Source organism: Apostichopus japonicus, chromosome 6, assembly GCF_037975245.1.
Source record: "Apostichopus japonicus isolate 1M-3 chromosome 6, ASM3797524v1, whole genome shotgun sequence".
Taxonomy (NCBI): domain Eukaryota; kingdom Metazoa; phylum Echinodermata; class Holothuroidea; order Aspidochirotida; family Stichopodidae; genus Apostichopus; species Apostichopus japonicus.
Window position 1 is genome coordinate 9,146,570 of NC_092566.1, and position 19,168 is coordinate 9,165,737.

General features: G+C 38.2%; 1 protein-coding gene across 2 annotated transcripts in view; it reads left to right on the forward strand.

Annotated features, from left to right (window-relative positions):
* Positions 1–19,168, forward strand: part of LOC139968906 (Golgi-specific brefeldin A-resistance guanine nucleotide exchange factor 1-like) — a 47,486-nt gene that overhangs the window by 19,901 nt on the left and 8,417 nt on the right. For both annotated transcript variants that reach the window (XR_011793578.1, XM_071973519.1), the window contains exons 19-31: positions 536–618; positions 3,334–3,570; positions 3,896–3,995; positions 5,204–5,445; positions 5,750–5,867; positions 6,768–6,949; positions 10,290–10,443; positions 11,129–11,372; positions 12,160–12,311; positions 12,733–12,940; positions 14,233–14,417; positions 16,442–16,589; positions 18,742–18,971. Coding sequence is in view for 1 of the 2 variants with exons in the window: in XM_071973519.1 (XP_071829620.1) it covers positions 536–618; positions 3,334–3,570; positions 3,896–3,995; positions 5,204–5,445; positions 5,750–5,867; positions 6,768–6,949; positions 10,290–10,443; positions 11,129–11,372; positions 12,160–12,311; positions 12,733–12,940; positions 14,233–14,417; positions 16,442–16,589; positions 18,742–18,971 (2,283 nt within the window). In the remaining variant the exon portion in view is untranslated. The remainder of the gene's footprint in view (positions 1–535; positions 619–3,333; positions 3,571–3,895; positions 3,996–5,203; positions 5,446–5,749; positions 5,868–6,767; positions 6,950–10,289; positions 10,444–11,128; positions 11,373–12,159; positions 12,312–12,732; positions 12,941–14,232; positions 14,418–16,441; positions 16,590–18,741; positions 18,972–19,168) is intronic.

A 19,168-nucleotide genomic window follows, 5' to 3' on the forward strand; every position in this document is an offset into this window, starting at 1 on the left:
GTCTGAGTTGACGTTTACCTGCGAGGTCTAAAAATCTATGCTGGTGGTTAGTTCTAGCCAGGCCGAAAGGTCACAGAAATGGCAAAGGGTTGTTATTTCACTAGAGAATATTATTTTAAAATAGCCCAACCTTTATCACTAATAGTGTCAGTTGTATGTATGCAAAATGCATGAATTATTTGATCATGCATACTATATGAAATAACACTGGTCAAGCTCTTTACAGAAATGAGAAAAAATATTTCATACAATGGCAAAATATTGAGATATATATTTCCATAAAAAAAAATGTAGAAACAGGATGAGTAGTGAAGGGAATAGAATCAGTAAGGGAAAATTAAAACTAAGAAAATGTCAGATTTTGTATTGCATTTACAATGAGGTACATTACATGGACCCTACCTAGCTGTTCCCTATTATAAACTGTAGAAAAAATAATCTCGTTAATGTGTTGCATCAAAGTTTCTGGCAAAATAAAAGGTGTCCGTGTACTGCTTTTACATTTGTTTTGGAAATTTCCTCTTTTTTTTCTTAGGAATTCAGAAAGAATCTAAAGAAGGTCAATGGAGGGACTGATTTTAGCCAGGAAATGTTGGAAGAAATTTATAATGCAATCAAGTGAGTATGATCCGCATGGAACAGGGAATTATTCACCGTTTGGCTTTTACGTAACAATTTTGGTTAATACACAAAATACAAAAACGAACAGTCTTGGTTCTGTGTACAGAAAGTACATTGCAACTCTACCTCATTGTAGCAATTTTGACTATTTTGTGAATTTTTTTTTTTTTTTACCATGCTCAACATATTTCATGACTCAGGGAGGGGGAAATTGATCCGGTATCGCATCGCAAATTGCTTTGCAAATTGCTATGCAAATTGCTGAACAAGTGCAAAGATATATAGCAGTTTTTGTACACAGGGAAACATAGTATTTTGGTAGGGAACGTTCAGAGCCTTCAAGACTATGCAAAATTCCGTGCAAAACTATGCAAAAATAAAAATTATTCCATGTCTGACTGCTAAAAAGGAGAAGGAGGTAGTGCACACTGAGTACACAGCATACAATATTCTGTGTCTTTTTTCACTGGTGCCCCTCACAGAATTCATTAGCTAGCAGCTGACTCATTTTATCTTTCAAGGATTGTCTTAAACCGACTGTCAGGCAGCTCAGGTTTTTGTTAACGTAACAGCAACAGGCTGCTGTTCTTTTGCTCGATCAAATTAAAAATCTGCATTAGGACGTGTCTGTTTTGGAGTGGTAAAGTTTTTTCAAATGATAGGTAGGTCAATGGAGGTTGATAGCCTGAACTGTTGGTATGAATCTGGTTAATTATACTTCCACTTGTTCCATGATGGCTGTAGTGCAATTTGATCTCAATGAATTGTTGAACTTTAAATAGTCAAATTTTCAAAGATCTTCACACAGAATTGCAACCATCAATGAATTGTTGAACTATAGATAGTCAATTTTTCAATGATTACCACACACTTCCAGAGTTAACAATGGATGTAACTTAAATCTGTTGTGCATAGTCACAAACTCAATGAATTGTTGAACTGTAAATAGTCAAATTTTCAACCATCTCCACACAGACTTGCAACCATCAATGAATTGTTAAACTATAGATAGTCAATTTTTCAATGATTACCACACACTTCCAGAGTTAACAATGGATGTAGCTTAAATTTGTTGTGCATAGTCATGAAATCATTGTCATGTCCATGAAGGTAGTTTGAGAATCGTCTGACGCACACCTCTGAATCATGCTAAACAACTTCCTTCTTTCCTTCCTGTCTCCCTCAACATTATTATTATGATATTTTGACAAGTGGCGGACCAGATACCGCATCAATATTTTGATTAACAATGACTTAAAATGTTATGAAAGTATATATATATATATATATATATATATATATATATATATATATATATATATATATATATATATATATATATATATATATATATATATATATATATATATATAAACATATATATAAACATATACACATATATATATATATATATATATATATATATATATACAAAAAAACAGAGCTCATCTGAAAGTGTCACCATGGCAACAAACTGTCCGACCTTGCCAGGAAGAAATAACATGTTAAGGTCACATACACGAATGTTTAGGTCCAGTTGTGTGACGATCGTGATCGCACACGTGATTTGTTAAATTCGTGTTAGACTCTAAAGCCGACCACACACAGTGCCCGGATCAACTATGCCATCTTGACGTATTTTCAAATCCTCCTGGGTCATCGCTAAACCCTTTAACACGAATGTTTACATCCAGTTGTGACGATCGTGATCGCACACGTGATTTGTTAAATTTGTGTTAGACTCTTAAGCCGACCACACACAGTGCCCGGATCAACTCTACCGTCTTGACGTATTTTCAGATCCTCCTGGGTCATCGCTAAATCCTTTAATGGTCTCATTCCCTCAGGTGTTATCTTTCTTCATGTACGTCTTCACCTTGACGTTAATCAAGGATGACTTTGCAGAAATACAGGAGGGTGGATAATTGTGATAGATAAGCTTCCATTGTTTCAATCTGGAATTTTTTTAATTAAGAGACAGATACAGGGTGTTAATGAGTTATTTTTAAGGTTTGGTCAGAAATTTCTCCAAGGATACAAGTATTTCTTGAAACAAGATTGCAGTTTACCAAAGTAAGACATCCTTCTAGAAATTTTTTTCAAGAAGTGAATGTTGGTGAGTGAGTCAGCAATTTGATTCAATCCCCACTGTTTCGTTGGCCGGACAATTTACATAGTAGCATTAAAACCAATTTTAAAAGCAAACTTGACAACTTCAAAATGATTGCCTTGTGCTTCACCGCTTGAAATAAAGACTAACATTCCCTCCTCAAGACACAGAAGTTTACACGTATGTTAACCTGCTTAAGGCACGTAAGTTATCCCCTCAAGACTTGTAAGCTGACCTCAAGACACGTAAGTTAACCTCCTCAAGACTTGTAAGCTGACCTCAACACAGGTAATTATACCTCTTCAAGACACCTAATTTAACCTAAAGACATGTAAGTTAACCTTAAGACATGTAAATTAATCTCCTCAAGACACATTATTTCACCTCAAGAAATGTAATTTAACGTCCTCAAGAGACGTTAGGTTAACCTTCCTCATTCATTTGCGTTAACCATTTCAAGTAATTTAACCCTCCTAAATTTCTGGGAATACTTCCTCGGTTAAGGGCATCCAGGAGTTGGTAACGTGTAACAATTGTGAGCACTCTAAACTTTGATAACCCTTGGAACCGATGTTAAATTTTTACCGTGTTCCTTTCCCCAGGTCCGAAGAGATAGTGATGCCAGCCGAACAGACAGGTCTGGTCAAGGAGAACTATCTGTGGCGGTGTCTGCTCAAGAGAGGGCTGTCTGCCGATGCCAGCTTCCTCCATACCCGCAGGGGAATGTACGACAAGGATCTCTTCCTGCTGACCTGGGGCGCCACGGTGGCAGCGTTGTCCTACGTCTACGACAAGAGCGCGGACGACACAATTATGCAAAAGGCCCTGACAGGTTTCCGGTAAGTCCTTTCTCACTCAATCCAGTTTCTCTTACAAAGGGATTCCGAAAGGTCGAACGGACATTTGAAAACATGAGTATCTGGAGGAGAGGGTTGGAATGGTGGCAGGGGGGTTAGTCTATGGCGATATTTAAAAAAGACAAGTATTTTAATGCAAACGTTATATCAAAATGAAAATTTCGATTCCTGCAGGTATGCAACTACAGTAGAGTTCACTTTAGTATAAATAGTTCCCTGTCTAGACAGAAGGAGGTGTCCCGCATTTTTTTTTGGTTCTGTTTCTGTAAACTGCTTAATATATTTTTTCTATCTATCTTTCTTTCAGGAAATGTGCAATGATTTCTGCTCACTACTGTTTGACTGACGTCTTTGATAATTTAGTCATCTCCATCTGCAAGTACTCGACGCTCTTGAATTCTCCAGAGGTAAGATAAATTCGACGAACAGCCTCTTCGCCACAAGCTGCTCGAGTTGTAAACCTGTGAAATTTTTGTTGCGAATATCTACAGGTCGAGGCTTTACGGTGTGTCGCACAACAGAGTCGACAGTTCTTCTCACCCTAGTCTCAGAAGCGGAGGAATGCAAAAGTTCTTCCATCGTTGTAAATCTCATAGTTTTTTTTCTTACAGCTAAAGGTCAATTACAGTCTACTCACACCGCTCTCCTCCCCCACCCCCCCCACACATGTCTTCACTTAATAATTATGAGCAAGACCATGGTTACTTGAATCAATCCACTCCACCTTGAATGAAAGCTGTTCCATGGACATGTCCATGGCAAACAAACACAAGCTTTTGGCAAAGTGTTCCTGTTGGCCACATGTGGCCCTTTGCCCTATATTTCTTCAAAAAGGTATTCAGTTTACCGTATTGAAAGTGTCACGTGGAACATGGCATGGAAAACATGATATTTGCACACTTTTGGAGAATTTGTACAGAGGTCTATGGTCTACAGTTGATGAGGTTTTTCCAATGTAACAGATGTACAATGCACATGTTGAGATTTTTGATCTTTGATTTGACCATAAAATGTAATCATTTCCATTTCACGGGAGTAGCTACATCCCTAAGTGCTGTGGTGGCCTATTGGTACGATATTTCACTGCTGCCCGCAAGATCCATGTCACACCTACCCCCTGAAGTATGTGATTCAACATTTAACTTGTCTACATGAAATCCTGAAATCCCAAAAGATAATCTGGGCACTTAGATCAGAACCCTTATTGGTATTGAATGTGTTCAGTAAATGGAATTTGTCTACAAAACTCATTTGCTATCTTAACATAAAACTTTCTTTTTTGGTGTCTCTCAAACTCACTAAAGTTCATTTTCATTTCAATTCAATTTTCATTTTAACAGTTATCAAACTCTCCCCCCCCCCATCTAAAGCTGTCAGAATGTTGATTACCACATGTTACCATAGTAACTATATAATAGTCGTACTGATCGCGAGTAATGATTAATAGTAACAAAAACCAAAATATTAAATATATAAGATCCATAAGGCAAAAAATGTAAAAGCCAAAAGCAACAATATAAAAATAAAAAAATCCTAATGTTCTTGATTTTAACAATGTTTTAATTTTTTGTGGCATTTTGTAACCCTCTTTTCTTTTCATTTCTTCTGCCTCCAGTCCCCAGAAACCCTAGCAATACTCTTTGGCAGCAACCCTAAAGCCCAGCTTGCGGCAAAGATGGTATTCAGCTTAGCCCATCGTCACGGTGACATCCTCGGGGAAGGCTGGAAGAACCTCCTGGACTGCATGTTACAACTCTTTCGAGCTAAACTCTTGCCCAAGAACATGATCGAGGTACAGGACTTTGTCAACCCGAAGGGTACCGTGTCCTTGATTCAGGAAGAACCGACGGCTGCCAAGTAAGCAAAACATGTTCATATATCCGACGGTCTTCTCACAAAAGTAAAATTTTCCTCTATGGTTGCCGATCTCGAACCATCGATAAGTAGATTGTCGATCGATCTCCCCTAGAGGGAACCTGAGATTTCAGTCTGTTGGCACATTCTAGTTACGTTACGGCATAACCCAAAATGATCACGGGTGGGTTTGTGTCTCGTTTAATGTACGAAGAGAGAGGATAGACTGTACGTATCTATGTTCGGCTAACGTCGTTGTTTGACGGATGGGTGACGGATGTCTTTCATTTTTTCGTTCTTTCGACAGGTCCGACCAATCGTACCTCTCCTTCCTCTCGGTGTTCATGACCGCCGAGACCGCCCAACAGAAAGCACCATCGCCAGAAGATCAGGAGGCTATTGATAATGCCAAGAGTTGTATAGAGGTAAGGGGAGATATCGAGGGAATAACCAGTAGTATAAACTAAAGATCTTGGCCTCTGGCCAATCAAGCAGGGAACAGAAATATGTTTTTAGCAGATGGGAAAAAGAGGTCAATGGCAAAAAGGGTTATTTTAATGCAAGTTTGATGTGATCCCTGGTTACATGGTATGCGTGGTACCCATGACTTCTGACCGGACACCTCCCACCAAAGAATTGCCAGCTGTAATAGGAATCACCACCAGTTGGTAGAGCACAGGGCTTGTAACACTGAGGTCACTTTCTCGAATGCTATTTTGGCAAAAAATTCTCTTTGTTCTCTTACAGTTTATATATGATTTTCCCAGTCATATTTCTGCATTGTTTTCTTACTTCAAAATAAATGTAGTAAAATGAATTATGTTTAAGGAAATTTGCCGTAACTTAGGTCACTGGATCGAATCCTATTTTGGCAATAAATCTCTTTGTTATCTTGTTTTTATATGATTTTCCCAGTCATATTTCTCCATTGTTTTCTTTTAATTCGAAATGAATGTAGTAAAAGAAATTATGTTTAAGGACTTTTTTTGGAATAATTGTCTTTTCAATCAGGGTCGATTGTCTTAATGAAGGCTTCATACTAGATCAGTGCAAAAGACTACAGGATTGGCCAATGTCAAAATCTGCCGCTCTAGGCAGTAAAACAAAAAAATTTTATCTTTTTTTTATGTTAATTTGTTCATCAGATTTCCAGTAGTTCTCTTCTCATTCAAACCTTTCTTTCTAATGACAGGGCTCATTTTTGTTGGCAAATCACCAGCTTAATGGTAAAATGAAATTTTTAATGGTCTGTGGAATAAGTACCCCCCCCCCAAAAAAAAAAAAAAAAAAAGTGAAAAAAATAATAATCTTTTTTGTCTTTCTAGGATTGTCAACCAGAACTACTGATCACAGAGAGTAAATTCTTGAGACTGGAATCCTTGCAGGAGTTGGTCAAAGCTCTCTGTTTTGCGTCACTGCAAGATTCCGAATCCTTAGGGGCAGCACTTGACGAGGAGGCAGCGGTATTCAACCTGGAGATGTTGATTAGTCTCGTTCTAGAAAACAGGTTCGTGACGAAGCTCGTGGCACAGCCTGGCTGTATGATCAACTACTTCTTAAAGGGTCTAGAAGTCTCATTTCTGGCAGTTTTCAACAGTTTTATCTTCTGCCCGTGTGTTTGACCCTATGATGGTAGATTTGGGCTGGGTCTTCAAAAAGTTCAGCACTTGATGTTACCCTTTGGGCATATGTATTTGACACCCCTTGAAATCCCCTCCCTTCTCCCCCTCCCTCCCCCTGTTGACATCAAGGAATAGTACCTACACTGTACGTTGAATGGGAGGGGTGGCATTTTGAGGATCTCTCTGTGTTTTGCGACTTCCATTTTTACAAATATGAGAACGATCAAATTTCCAAGTTTAGAACACTCATTCACTGAAACAAGTATTTTGTCCAGGATGAAAAATAAAAATATATAAAACTCCCAATACCAAACAGGTGAAGATAAATGGAAGCCCTATAATTCAACAAGTATTTTGTCCAAGATAAAAATAAAAATAGATAAAACTCCAATACCAAACAGGTGGAAAATAAATGGAAGCCCTATTATTCAACAAGTATTTTGTCCAAGATAAAACATCAAATACCAAACAGGTGAAGATAAATGGAAGTCCAATAATTCATCGCAATGGATTTATGCTTTGTTCTCAATGATCTTGGCTTGCCTTCATTTGGGAGCCTTGAATGAACTTTATGTTATAACTGTAACCTATCACAGCTTAGGTTCAAAGCAGCCCGCCATACGGACGGGAGGCCAAGAATGTGAAACTGAAATAATTCAGGGCCTTATGTTTTTGAGTTTGGGTATATTCAGGGACATTTCCGGAGATACTATTGTTCCGGTGACGGTACATGAAATCCGGGGATTGTCCCCGGTAATCGGGGACATCCGGTCACCTTACTATATGCTTAATACTTATGTTACCTCTGTGATATATCTGATGTTACCTGTAAGTTTATACTTTTACCTTTAACATTGTGGTTTTCATCTGCTATTTTCATCTTAACTCTTTCATGTTTCAAAGCATGTGTAAAAGTAAGTTGGCCTGAGGGTTCGATCCTAACAGGATCTTCTTCAAAGGATATGTTTGTATCCAAATTATCAAAGGATATGTTTGTTATGTTTCAAAGCAGACTTGCTTTAACGCACTTGTTTGTTACCACCGTTCTTTTTTTCCAATTTATATGTTTAACACATATATCACATCCATGTTATAAGTTTAACACAGATATCACATCCAAGTTATATGTAACACATATATCACATCCATGTTATAAGTTTAACACAGATATCACATCCAGGTTATATGTTTAACACATATATCACATCCAATTTATATGTTTAACACAGATATCACATCCAGGTTTTTGTTTAATACAGATATCACATCCAGGTTATATGTTTAACACTGATATCACATCCAGGTTATATGTTTAACACAGATATCACATCCAGGTTATATGTATAACACAGATATCACATCCAGGTTATATGTTTAACACATATATCACATCCAGGTTATATGTTTAACACTGATATCACATCCAATTTATATATTTAACACAGATATCACATCCAGGTTAAATGTTTAACACAGATATCACATCCAGGTTGTATGTTTAACACTGATATCACATCCAGGTTATATGTTTAACACAGATATCACATCCAGGTTATATGTTTAACACTGATATCACATCCAGGTTATATGTTTAACACTGATATCACATCCAGGTTATATGTTTAACACAGATATCACATCCAGGTTATATGTTAACACTGATGTTACATCCAATTTATATATTTAACACAGATATCACATCCAGGTTATATGTTTAACACAGATGTCACATCCAGGTTATATATTTAACACTGATGTTACATCCAATTTATATGTTTAACACAGATATCACATCCAGGTTATATGTTTAACACTGATATCACATCCAGGTTATATGTTTAACACAGATATCACATCCAGGTTATATGTTTAACACAGATATCACATCCAGGTTATATGTTAACACTGATGTTACATCCAATTTATATATTTAACACAGATATCACATCCAGGTTATATGTTTAACACTGATATCTCATCCAGGTTATATGTTTAACACAGATATCACATCCAGGTTATATGTTTAACACTGATATCACATCCAGGTTATATGTTTAACACAGATATCACATCCAGGTTATATGTTTAACACAGATATCACATCCAGGTTATATGTTTAACACTGATATCTCATCCAGGTTATATGTTTAACACAGATATCACATCCAGGTTATATGTTTAACACTGATATCACATCCAGGTTATATGTTTAACACAGATATCACATCCAGGTTATATGTTTAACACAGATATCACATCCAGGTTATATGTTTAACACTGATATCTCATCCAGGTTATATGTTTAACACTGATATCACATCCAGGTTATATGTTTAACACAGATATCACATCCAGGTTATATGTTAACACTGATGTTACATCCAATTTATATATTTAACACTGATATCACATCCAGGTTATATGTTTAACACTGATATCTCATCCAGGTTATATGTTTAACACAGATATCACATCCAGGTTATATGTTTAACACTGATATCACATCCAGGTTATATGTTTAACACAGATATCACATCCAGGTTATATGTTTAACACAGATATCACATCCAGGTTATATGTTTAACACTGATATCACATCCAGGTTATATGTTTAACACAGATATCACATCCAGGTTATATGTTTAACACAGATATCACATCCAGGTTATATGTTAACACTGATGTTACATCCAATTTATATATTTAACACAGATATCACATCCAGGTTATATGTTTAACACTGCTGTTATATCCAATTTATATGTTTAACGCAGATATCACATCCAGGTTATATGTTTAACACTGCTGTTATATTTTAGCACTGTTTTTTACAATTTTTGGCATTTTGGTCAGCAAATTTACTCAAGGTTCCACCTCACAATATCTGTATAAATCTAAACTGTTCTATCAGGGTTGCCGGACAACTACCCCCCGGACAAATACCCCCGACAAATACCCCCCCCCCGGACATATACCCCGAGGACAAATACAAATAATTGTCCGGGTGGTAGATGTCCTGGGAGTATTCTCTGGGGGGGTATTTGTCCGGTCACGTCTATCAGTGCTATGCAAGATTTGGAAACCTTAAAGTAGAATAATAAAGAAGAACCTTACCATATTATCAAAGTTGTAACTCTATACACATTGCTCCCGTGAAGGTTGTTTGAAAATGATCTTGCCGACAACTAAGAGTATATATTTCTGTTCCATTTTTGTTTCAAACAGAGACAGAGTCATGTCCATTTGGCAGACTATCTGCGATCACCTCTACACCATCATCGTAGCTTCATCCGAGTTTAGCTACCTGGTTGAGAGGGCGGTGGTCGGCCTGCTGCGTATAGCCCTCCGTCTGCTCAGGAAGGAGGACATCTCGGGCCAGGTCAGTTGGACAAAACATTGATATATGGCCGAAAGCATTTCCTAACCTTGTAAACTGCATCTAATTACACTGGTATCAATAAGTGGAATATCTGACCAAGATAAAATGGAGAATCATCTTTATAGATTCGTGTCAAATCTAAATCACTCGCCAGCTCGTCTAAGTGCAGGATTCAGAGTGCCCCAGATGTGAAATGTTTTCCGTCGGAAAGAAGCAGGATTCTGTCTCATATCCCTGTACACAAACTTGCAGTGTATTAATATCGCACACAGTGTCTGTCTTATGTAACGTCCAATGCTTTCTATTTCCTGAATAATTAATTAGTTGGTTTTGCTTCTGTTTAGTAATTGGTCTTCAAATAGAACAGTGTGGGTGTTATTGTTGTGTGGGTTGCCTTGGTTCCTTTGAGTATGGGTTAGAGTGGTAAACCAGGGTAGTAGGAATCATAGCCCAAACAAACAAACAAATATCAAGTTTTCTGCCATTTAATTATCTGAACAAGTTGTCCAGAGGGCAAGTTTTGCTATTAGCCTCCGGCCATTCTTGATCTTTGCTTGATGAACAAAGTGAGGTGACAAGAAAAATTGCTCCCAATCCATTTCTGTGGTTCTTAAAATCTAACCTTTTTTAAATAAATACCCTTATCAATTGAGTTCATCAGTTTTTTAATAACCTTTTTTTAAAGGTCTTGGCTTCCCTTAAGATGCTCCTAATGATGAAGGTGTCCATCTTGCGCAAGGTCTCCCGCCAGGTGGCCTCGGGCCTCTACGAGCTGCTACGAACAAACGCTGCAAACATTCACACCTCGGAGGACTGGTGCACCCTCTTCACGCTCTTGGAGTGCGTCGGGGCGGGCACTCACCCCCCAGCCATGATTCGGGTGGACCTTCAGGAACCCAAAGAAGATCATGAGCATCCACTGGATTCTGGTAGGTCATTCCCCTCGAATACAGGGAATATCTGACGGATATTTCTAGACCAAAACTCCCCACGACCCGTTGCGTAGCCGACATTTCTGACGTCTAGAGCAAACTCCCCAATGTCACGATGCGTAGCCGACATTTTTCTGATGTTAAACCGTTGGTTAAGGTCGGACAATTGTTATGTGATACTTAGCTTGACAACCAATTGATTACCCCTTTGGTTGGGAGGGGGAGGGTGGGGAGGAGGTAGTTGTATGTTGCTACACTGATCGTGTATGTCGATGCTCCCCCTCCCCACCACCGCAACCCCACCAACCTACACCCCCTTTTGACTTCATGCAAATCTCCTATGCTACCAGTTTCTACATAACTTCAGGACATTTCGCATCCGACTCTCCAGGGTTGGTTTTAGGTTTGTGGTTGTTGTCACTGATGAACAAAATCCCTGGGTTCTGTTTTTGTTCCGTAAAGAGAGACAGAGTTGTCTCTGTACAGTCACAGCATCCGTTGTATGCGACGTTCCTGCCAGCCAAACTCTTAATGGTCCTCTGCTGTACTGCCATCTGTCAAACCTTGGATAGATAACCGATGCATCCATCTCCTGTTTCCTCTGTCAGTTTTATCTGTCAGGAAAGAATGTAATTGTGGTCAGAATCATCGATGAAGCATGAGTCAGAATTTGTCCATCAAACATATAAGTCTCTCAGGAAATCAGGAAGCAATCATCCATGAAATTGATAAATCATGATTCCTGGTCAATGAAATTTGGTCTTCCTTTCATTCATTTGTGCAGGAGCTCAGTCAGACAGTGAATTATCCATTGACAGCCAGGAATCCAAAGAGACAGACCACGGTTACACCTCCGACAGTGAACTCTACAAGAACAGACACGCTCACTCCGGCAACGAATCGGACGCTTCTACGAACAGTGGCAGTTGGCTCGTGGTAAGTATTTTTATATCTGCCACCGAGGATATGGAACTGTTCATCAATATTAGAAATCGTGCCTTTCCATTTGACCACAGTTAATTTTTTATTAGACACAACATTTAATTTAGATGCCACGTTATATTTAGATGCCACTTTATAATTAGATACCACTTTATATTTAAATGCCACTGTACATTTAGATGTCACTTTGCATAATTGACACCATTTAGCAATAGCTGTCCATCAATCTATCCAATCACTTAATAATCCTTGTTTTTTTTAGAGTTTTTGGGTAGTTTTTTACTTATTGTCTCTATTGGTTTAGTTTACAAAATGGCATCCCATGGAAATTCATGTAATTGTCTAATGTTTGATGAAAAGTTTTTCTTTTCGGAAATGAAAAAACTAATTACATCTCTTACCTTCGGTCAATAAGGTGAACAAAGACGGCAAATCAGCAATTCCCGAAAACCAGTTTGAGATTGCTCTCAGCAGTAAAATAACATTCCACGACAGCAAAGCGTTGAAGAAATGCTGCGAGTCGCTAGCGTTCCTGGTCCGAGATGCTGCTCACGTCACACCGTCCAACTTCGAAGCATGCATCCACGCCATCAGGACGTTTGTGGAAGCGACAGTTAATGGAGGTAAGGGCCCAGTGCTCTTTTCTTTTTTGTTCTTTTTATTATTGTCATCTTTTATGAGGGTAGTCCTGCTCAGTGCAGAAGCACTGTTTTCCAGAGGAGCCCTCAATATATTCTCATTTGCATGATTCCGCTATAGCCCTAATATGTTTGACTATATATTGGAAAAATAGGAGCCTTTCGTTTACAAAGTAGAGATATTTGTTAACTCAGTCTAAATAAGTAAGTGAGTAAGTCTATTTGTGGTCACAATCATATATCTGCTCCTAGTTAAGTGAGTTATGAAATGATTTAATCCATACTAAAGATTTTGTGTCCCACAAATTGAATGTCATATTTTTATGAATGTTATGTTCGCAATGTCTGATATTTTGATACACCATTTTTCATCGCCATCGTTGTGGTTTTGCTTAATAACTAAAAAAAAAATAACAGGTAATGGTAACATGCTCTGTATCATTCCTGGAACAATCATGTGATGGTCATAGGGTTTTGGCATATTCAATATAATTGCATTCTTTTTTTGTTATTTTTTAAAATTATTTCTGTCGCACAATGTATGGTGGGTATGTGCAACATTTGTTATATAACTCTATGGGCTACCTCCAGGTAGAGAATGCCTGTTCTCGGCAATAAAATATCCCATGCAGACTAAAGGGGTTTACCAAGAGATGGAGACATTTTTTGGCAGACTTTGTTTGAAATGGCTCAGACCTGCCATAAAACAATCCCTCTAATTAACCTCTGGTGTTAATTATCCTGACCAGTAGAGTACTAAAACTGAGATTTGATAGTGTTAGCTCAGATTGCATTAAATTTTGAAATATATGTTTGGAATCCAAATTCCAAGCTCCTCTATCGGTCGACAAAGAATCTACCAAGTCTGTCCGTGTGTTTTTTTATGTTTCTAGGTGATGTAAGAAATATTGATTCATGCATATAGATATATGTAATATATATATTAATATAATGCAGTTTATGCAATGAAACATAATATTTAAGTGTGTTGACAAATTACATTATAACCATTAGAAGCTGTGGTGTACTCTATATTAAAGCAGTGTATTAGAAATATTTAATTCATAAATATATATATGTCATATATAGATATTAATATAATACGATTATGCAATGAACCATAATAAGTGTGTTGACAAATTACATTATAACCATTAGAAGCTGTGGTGTACTCTATATTAAAGCAGTGTATCGATGTAATATAATAGCATGTATAGGATACCGCTTCAGTGTGAAAGCACTTTTGTGACGTCTGTCCTCTTCTCGTCTGTCAACAGGAAAGGTATCTCACGAACAAAGGAAACAGCATACCGGCAAAGACAGGAAAGGGAAGAAGGGTCAACACAAGACAAAAGGCAAAATGACAAAGGCCAAGACGGTACCGTCAGATATCTCGAGCATGGTGGACTGGCTGGAAGATGAAGATGTCCCACCGGGAGGGTACCAGTCTCTGTCCGTACAGGTGAGGAGGAAGGGGAAGGGGGCCAGGGGGAAGGGGGCCAGGGGGGAGGGGGTGTTGTCTGTTGTGAATGTCACGGTGAGATACCACAAGTGTCAAGATTCAATCTTCATTATTGGTCTTGGATGCTGTTATTTCCACATATTTCCTTGGGCTTGAAGGAATAGGTTGAAGAAAGATTTGATACATTTTTTGAGAGCCGAGCTATTCTGTGTTCTTCAAAACGATTCTATGACATCTCTCAGGTAAGCTTTAATTGATCATCAGCATCATTGCTTCACGACAAATTAAAAAAGCTTTTATATTCTGTTAAGCTTTTCGTAAGTATCGATGTAAAACATGGCCCGAGTACACCTACTCTGTGTCATGTCAATTTGTTAGATATTCTTCTTAATACCCTGGCTTCCCATAAACTTTGCCAGATAATTCCGTTTTGGGGTCAGTTATAAATAAGGAGTTCTTTTTTATCTTCAGAGACCAAGTCGTCTACTCGACCATGACAGTAAACAGATAGGAATGTAGCACTCTGTATTCTCATACCAAAATGATTTGCTAAATATGTTTCAATCTTGGACATGATTTCGTTTACTTAAAAGTCCTGCCCATGATGTAAACGGAAAGATGCTTCGTCTTTCTTCGACTCCCACATCAACTCCCACGTCATCGAAAGTTTGGAAGGATTAAAAACCGCCAGTTAGTTGACAAACATCGAACCAAATTAACACATTTCATGTTGTTTTGCCTCCCTTCCCACCCTAAGGAAAGAATTATACCGAAGGCCAAAGAAGTGAACCACACTCAGTAATTAGCTGCTTATTATCCCAAATGTAATCATAAAGGTATTTAATAGATTATTGTCGGAGGTCCTACAAGATTTTTCACTCCCTGTTGTCATTATTTTTGTTCATCTGCAAGAAGAAGCCAAATTAAACCGTTTTAGTGTCAACGTTTCAAGTTAATAAAAAAATAAAATAAATCATGGTATGAAAGCCTTATGGTTGAATCCTGTGTTTTTTGTTTTTGCTTTTGTTTTGGTGGTTTTTTTGGTGTGGTTTCTCGTAATAATTATTCCCATTGGCACATTAACAAGGTAACCCACTCCCCTGTAGCTCAAGAATAAAGTCAGACATAACCTCAGACTTAAAACCACTCGTCCACAATATTTTCTAATCTAGATGAATACCTAGAAGCATGCCTAAATGTTGATTTCTATTTGTATTTATCCATTTTCTTGGGGGAGGGGGCTGGGTAATATTCCATTTTAACATTAATCGGAAAACAGACAGACGAGAAAATACCTACGTGGATGACGACAATGTCGCCGAGGATGGTCGGCTTAATAATTGACTTTCGTGTATATGCATTCTGGAAGTGACAGACAAGATTTTGGACTGCTCTTTATCAAATATGATCAGTTGTCCAAAAATAAATTATAAAAATATGAAGGTATCTTTGCTTTAACTGGTGTTTCTTGTGGCATTGAAACCCTTTGATAGCTTTAAAGTTACATCTTTTTCTTTTTATTAATATTATTTTCTTGGATATATATATGTCCCTCCCTCCCTCCCTCCCTCCCTCCCTCCATGAACTTGTATTGGTGGAGGTCATGGGTCATTTAAGGTCAGCAGTGATCAAAATGCAAACTTCTTGTAAATACTGTATACATGTCAAGAAGGGAAGTTTGGGCGATCTCAATCGTAGTTTGGGATGCCCTCATACAGAGTTCAGAAAGCCTATTGTTTCGGGAAGGTATACATAGGTCAATTCGGGTCGGGAGAGGTCAATACAACGTTTTAAGAAAGGACACACTGATGGCTCTCATACCTTATGTGAGGTTTGCTCCAATTTGGTCAAAGGTCATTTTAGGCCAATGGACATCGAGACTGGAATCTTCCTGCACATCTTGTTCATAATAAGTGGACCTGTTTTTTGTCATCGGAATCCAGTCCTTTTTTTTTGGCTTGCATTTGTATGTATACAGAATTGAGTATCTTTTATATTTTCAAATATTTTTTTTTCATTTGTAGCTGCTGGATCTGATGCACACACTCCACACGAGGGCTGCATCCATCTTTAGTTCATGGGCCGAAGAAGAAAAGAGAGAAGGAAGGAATCGTACGATAGATGCAGGAACCAGTGCACTGTGGGTAAAATGCTGGTGTCCATTATTACAAGGTAAGCGGCCCAAATGTCATCTTTCAAACAGATTCCTGGGCTGTGACGGTTGAAACCTTTAGCATGTACCAATTTGTAGCACAGAGTTCTCACTCTGGTAGTCAAAACAAATACTAAAAATTGTTCCCAGGAATCTGCCCACAAAATGTACAAAAATACCGTGCTATCAAAAAAAGCATCACATAAAGTAGTACATGTGGTATTTTTGTATTTATCTTAATTAAAGACCACGGTTTATACCATTTTCAACCCGACGGAGAAAATTGTGCTAAAAAGGTGAAAGTGAAAACAAAAACACTCCACTTATGGACTCAATAATATTTTTTAATATTTAACTGGCAAGTTCAGTTGAGGTGTATTTGGTAGGTAAGTTTGCTAGTAAGTTTTAAAGCTTGCATATTCATAGTATATCTTACCATCATAGCTGCTAACTGCCATAAAATGCAGGACGTCTTGAGACTCGTGTTTGCATGACCCAGATTCCTCGACATACCAGAACATTAGCCGTCATCAGAATGTCTTGCATACGAAGGCCGTGCACCACCGGTACATTCTAGACAAAGTGTCGAGAAATAACTTGAATAACTCAAAGATTAAAAAAGGGCTCGACTTAAAGGGCATGTTACTCTCTGACTTTGCTTTAAGCGTGGACTTTAAGGGTGACCCAAAAAAGTCTCATTTGTTGACTCCGTACTTCAAATTCTTCCGGGTTTCATCACCCACGGATTATTTATTCTAATTTTTTACTAAAACCAGTCGTACAACGAGCTGTGTAACTATTATCGTTAGGGTTTTGTACAGTGAATATAGCAGTCGTGAGCTTTTTAAAGTCTTAAGACAACTTCACCCCACATGACTTTGTTAAATATAAATTTTGACCTTTAAAAGGTATTGTATTTATTTCTTTGTATTTATTTCTTTGTATTTATTTTGTATTGTATTTTGTATTGTATTTAATATGTATTTATTACTGTTTCATGAATGCAAAAATCCCATTTCCTACATCATTTATCTTTTCCACTTTTGTCTGAATATGTTCGTAAAGGAAGGTGGTGGTGTGGGGGGGGGTGGGGAAGGGAAATAGGGGAGGGTGGGAGTTGTCTTGCTTCATACCTCTTGGGCACTATATCAAACAGAATTAGCTGCATCAGCTGCAAAATCTCACGCAGCGAGGCTGAATCAATATCAAAACAAATGTTTACATCCTAGGCAGCCTGGCTAAGCTGGCTGCAGGATGCTGCAGCCTCCTAGAAATTGTACTTTTTGACAAAGTGCCTTAATCTGTATCCCACCGATTCCAGGACATTTTTCTCTATCGTAGCTACTCTTTTATTTCTCTAGGTGTCTGCGAATTAATTTCATGAGACGTAAAACACATTCGTCGCATTATTTGACCTACTTGTTTGGTACGCAACCCCCCGTGTGCACTTTGCGATGTTTTCCTTTCGTCGTCGACGGTTAACGTCTGGCACGTGGCATCTGACGGATTCCGTCAGGTGACAGTTTAGACGAGTCTGGATGTTTTCGACATCTAATCAGGTCCATTAATTAGAACAGTTTCACAAACCAGGGCACTTCACCCTGCAACTAGATCACCGTCACCCTGCCGGCAACGGCTAATAACTGATTACTCGTTAAAGACCTCACGAGTCTGTCTTTTTCAAGTTTGCTTTCTTTCTCTTTTCTCCTCATTTCTGTTTGTTTGTTTCTTCTCTTTTTTGGGGGAAGTATGAAGCCTCTGGTTGTCCCTTTTTCTTTCTCCTGCTTCTTGTTTGGGATGAAAACAAGAGGCTTTGTCATTTTCAATGAAATTAATGGTGCAAGTCACAAGTTGTTTTAGGCAAATCTTAAAGCAATGTGCAGAAAAGAAATCAGTTTTAGTCTAGAGATTAAAATGAAAGCACTTCAACATATTGGAAGGGAGTGTTGTGAGTCAGACTAACGTAAAGTGGGCAGAATAGGGTGAGAAGATAACACAGGGTTTGAAATCAGGGTCGGGGGGGGGTGGTTGGAGAGGGGGAGAGTGGCAAACCGGTCCTCGCAGCTTCCAACATCATCAAATGTGTTTTTCTTCCCCTTAGATTGATATGATTAATAACTGAGGGATTGTATGTTTTTTTTATCTTTATTTTTTTTTTCTCCGTTTTTTCAGGCATTGCCCGTCTGTGTTGTGATACAAGAAAACAAGTTCGCATGCAGGCCCTGACGTATCTGCAGAGGGCTCTGTTGGTACATGACCTTCAAACACTCTCTGCATTGGAATGGGAGTCTTGTTTCAGTAAAGTCTTATTCCCTCTGCTGGCCAAACTCTTGGAGAACAATACACACGATCCAATAGAAATGGAGGAGACCAGAATGAGGGCAGCCAGTCTGCTATGCAAGGTAAGTAAATAGTAACCACGCAGTTTTAGAAGGACTGAGAACTTTTGGCATTTTCACTTTTGATGAAAAAAAAAAATATATGAGGGAAGAAGTTTGAAATATGTCAGTGTTGATATTTTCTCACCCCCCCCCCCTTCCAGTCGAAGTTTTCATCTACCTGCATCAAATATCAATTTCCCAGTACTTCTTTAACAAAA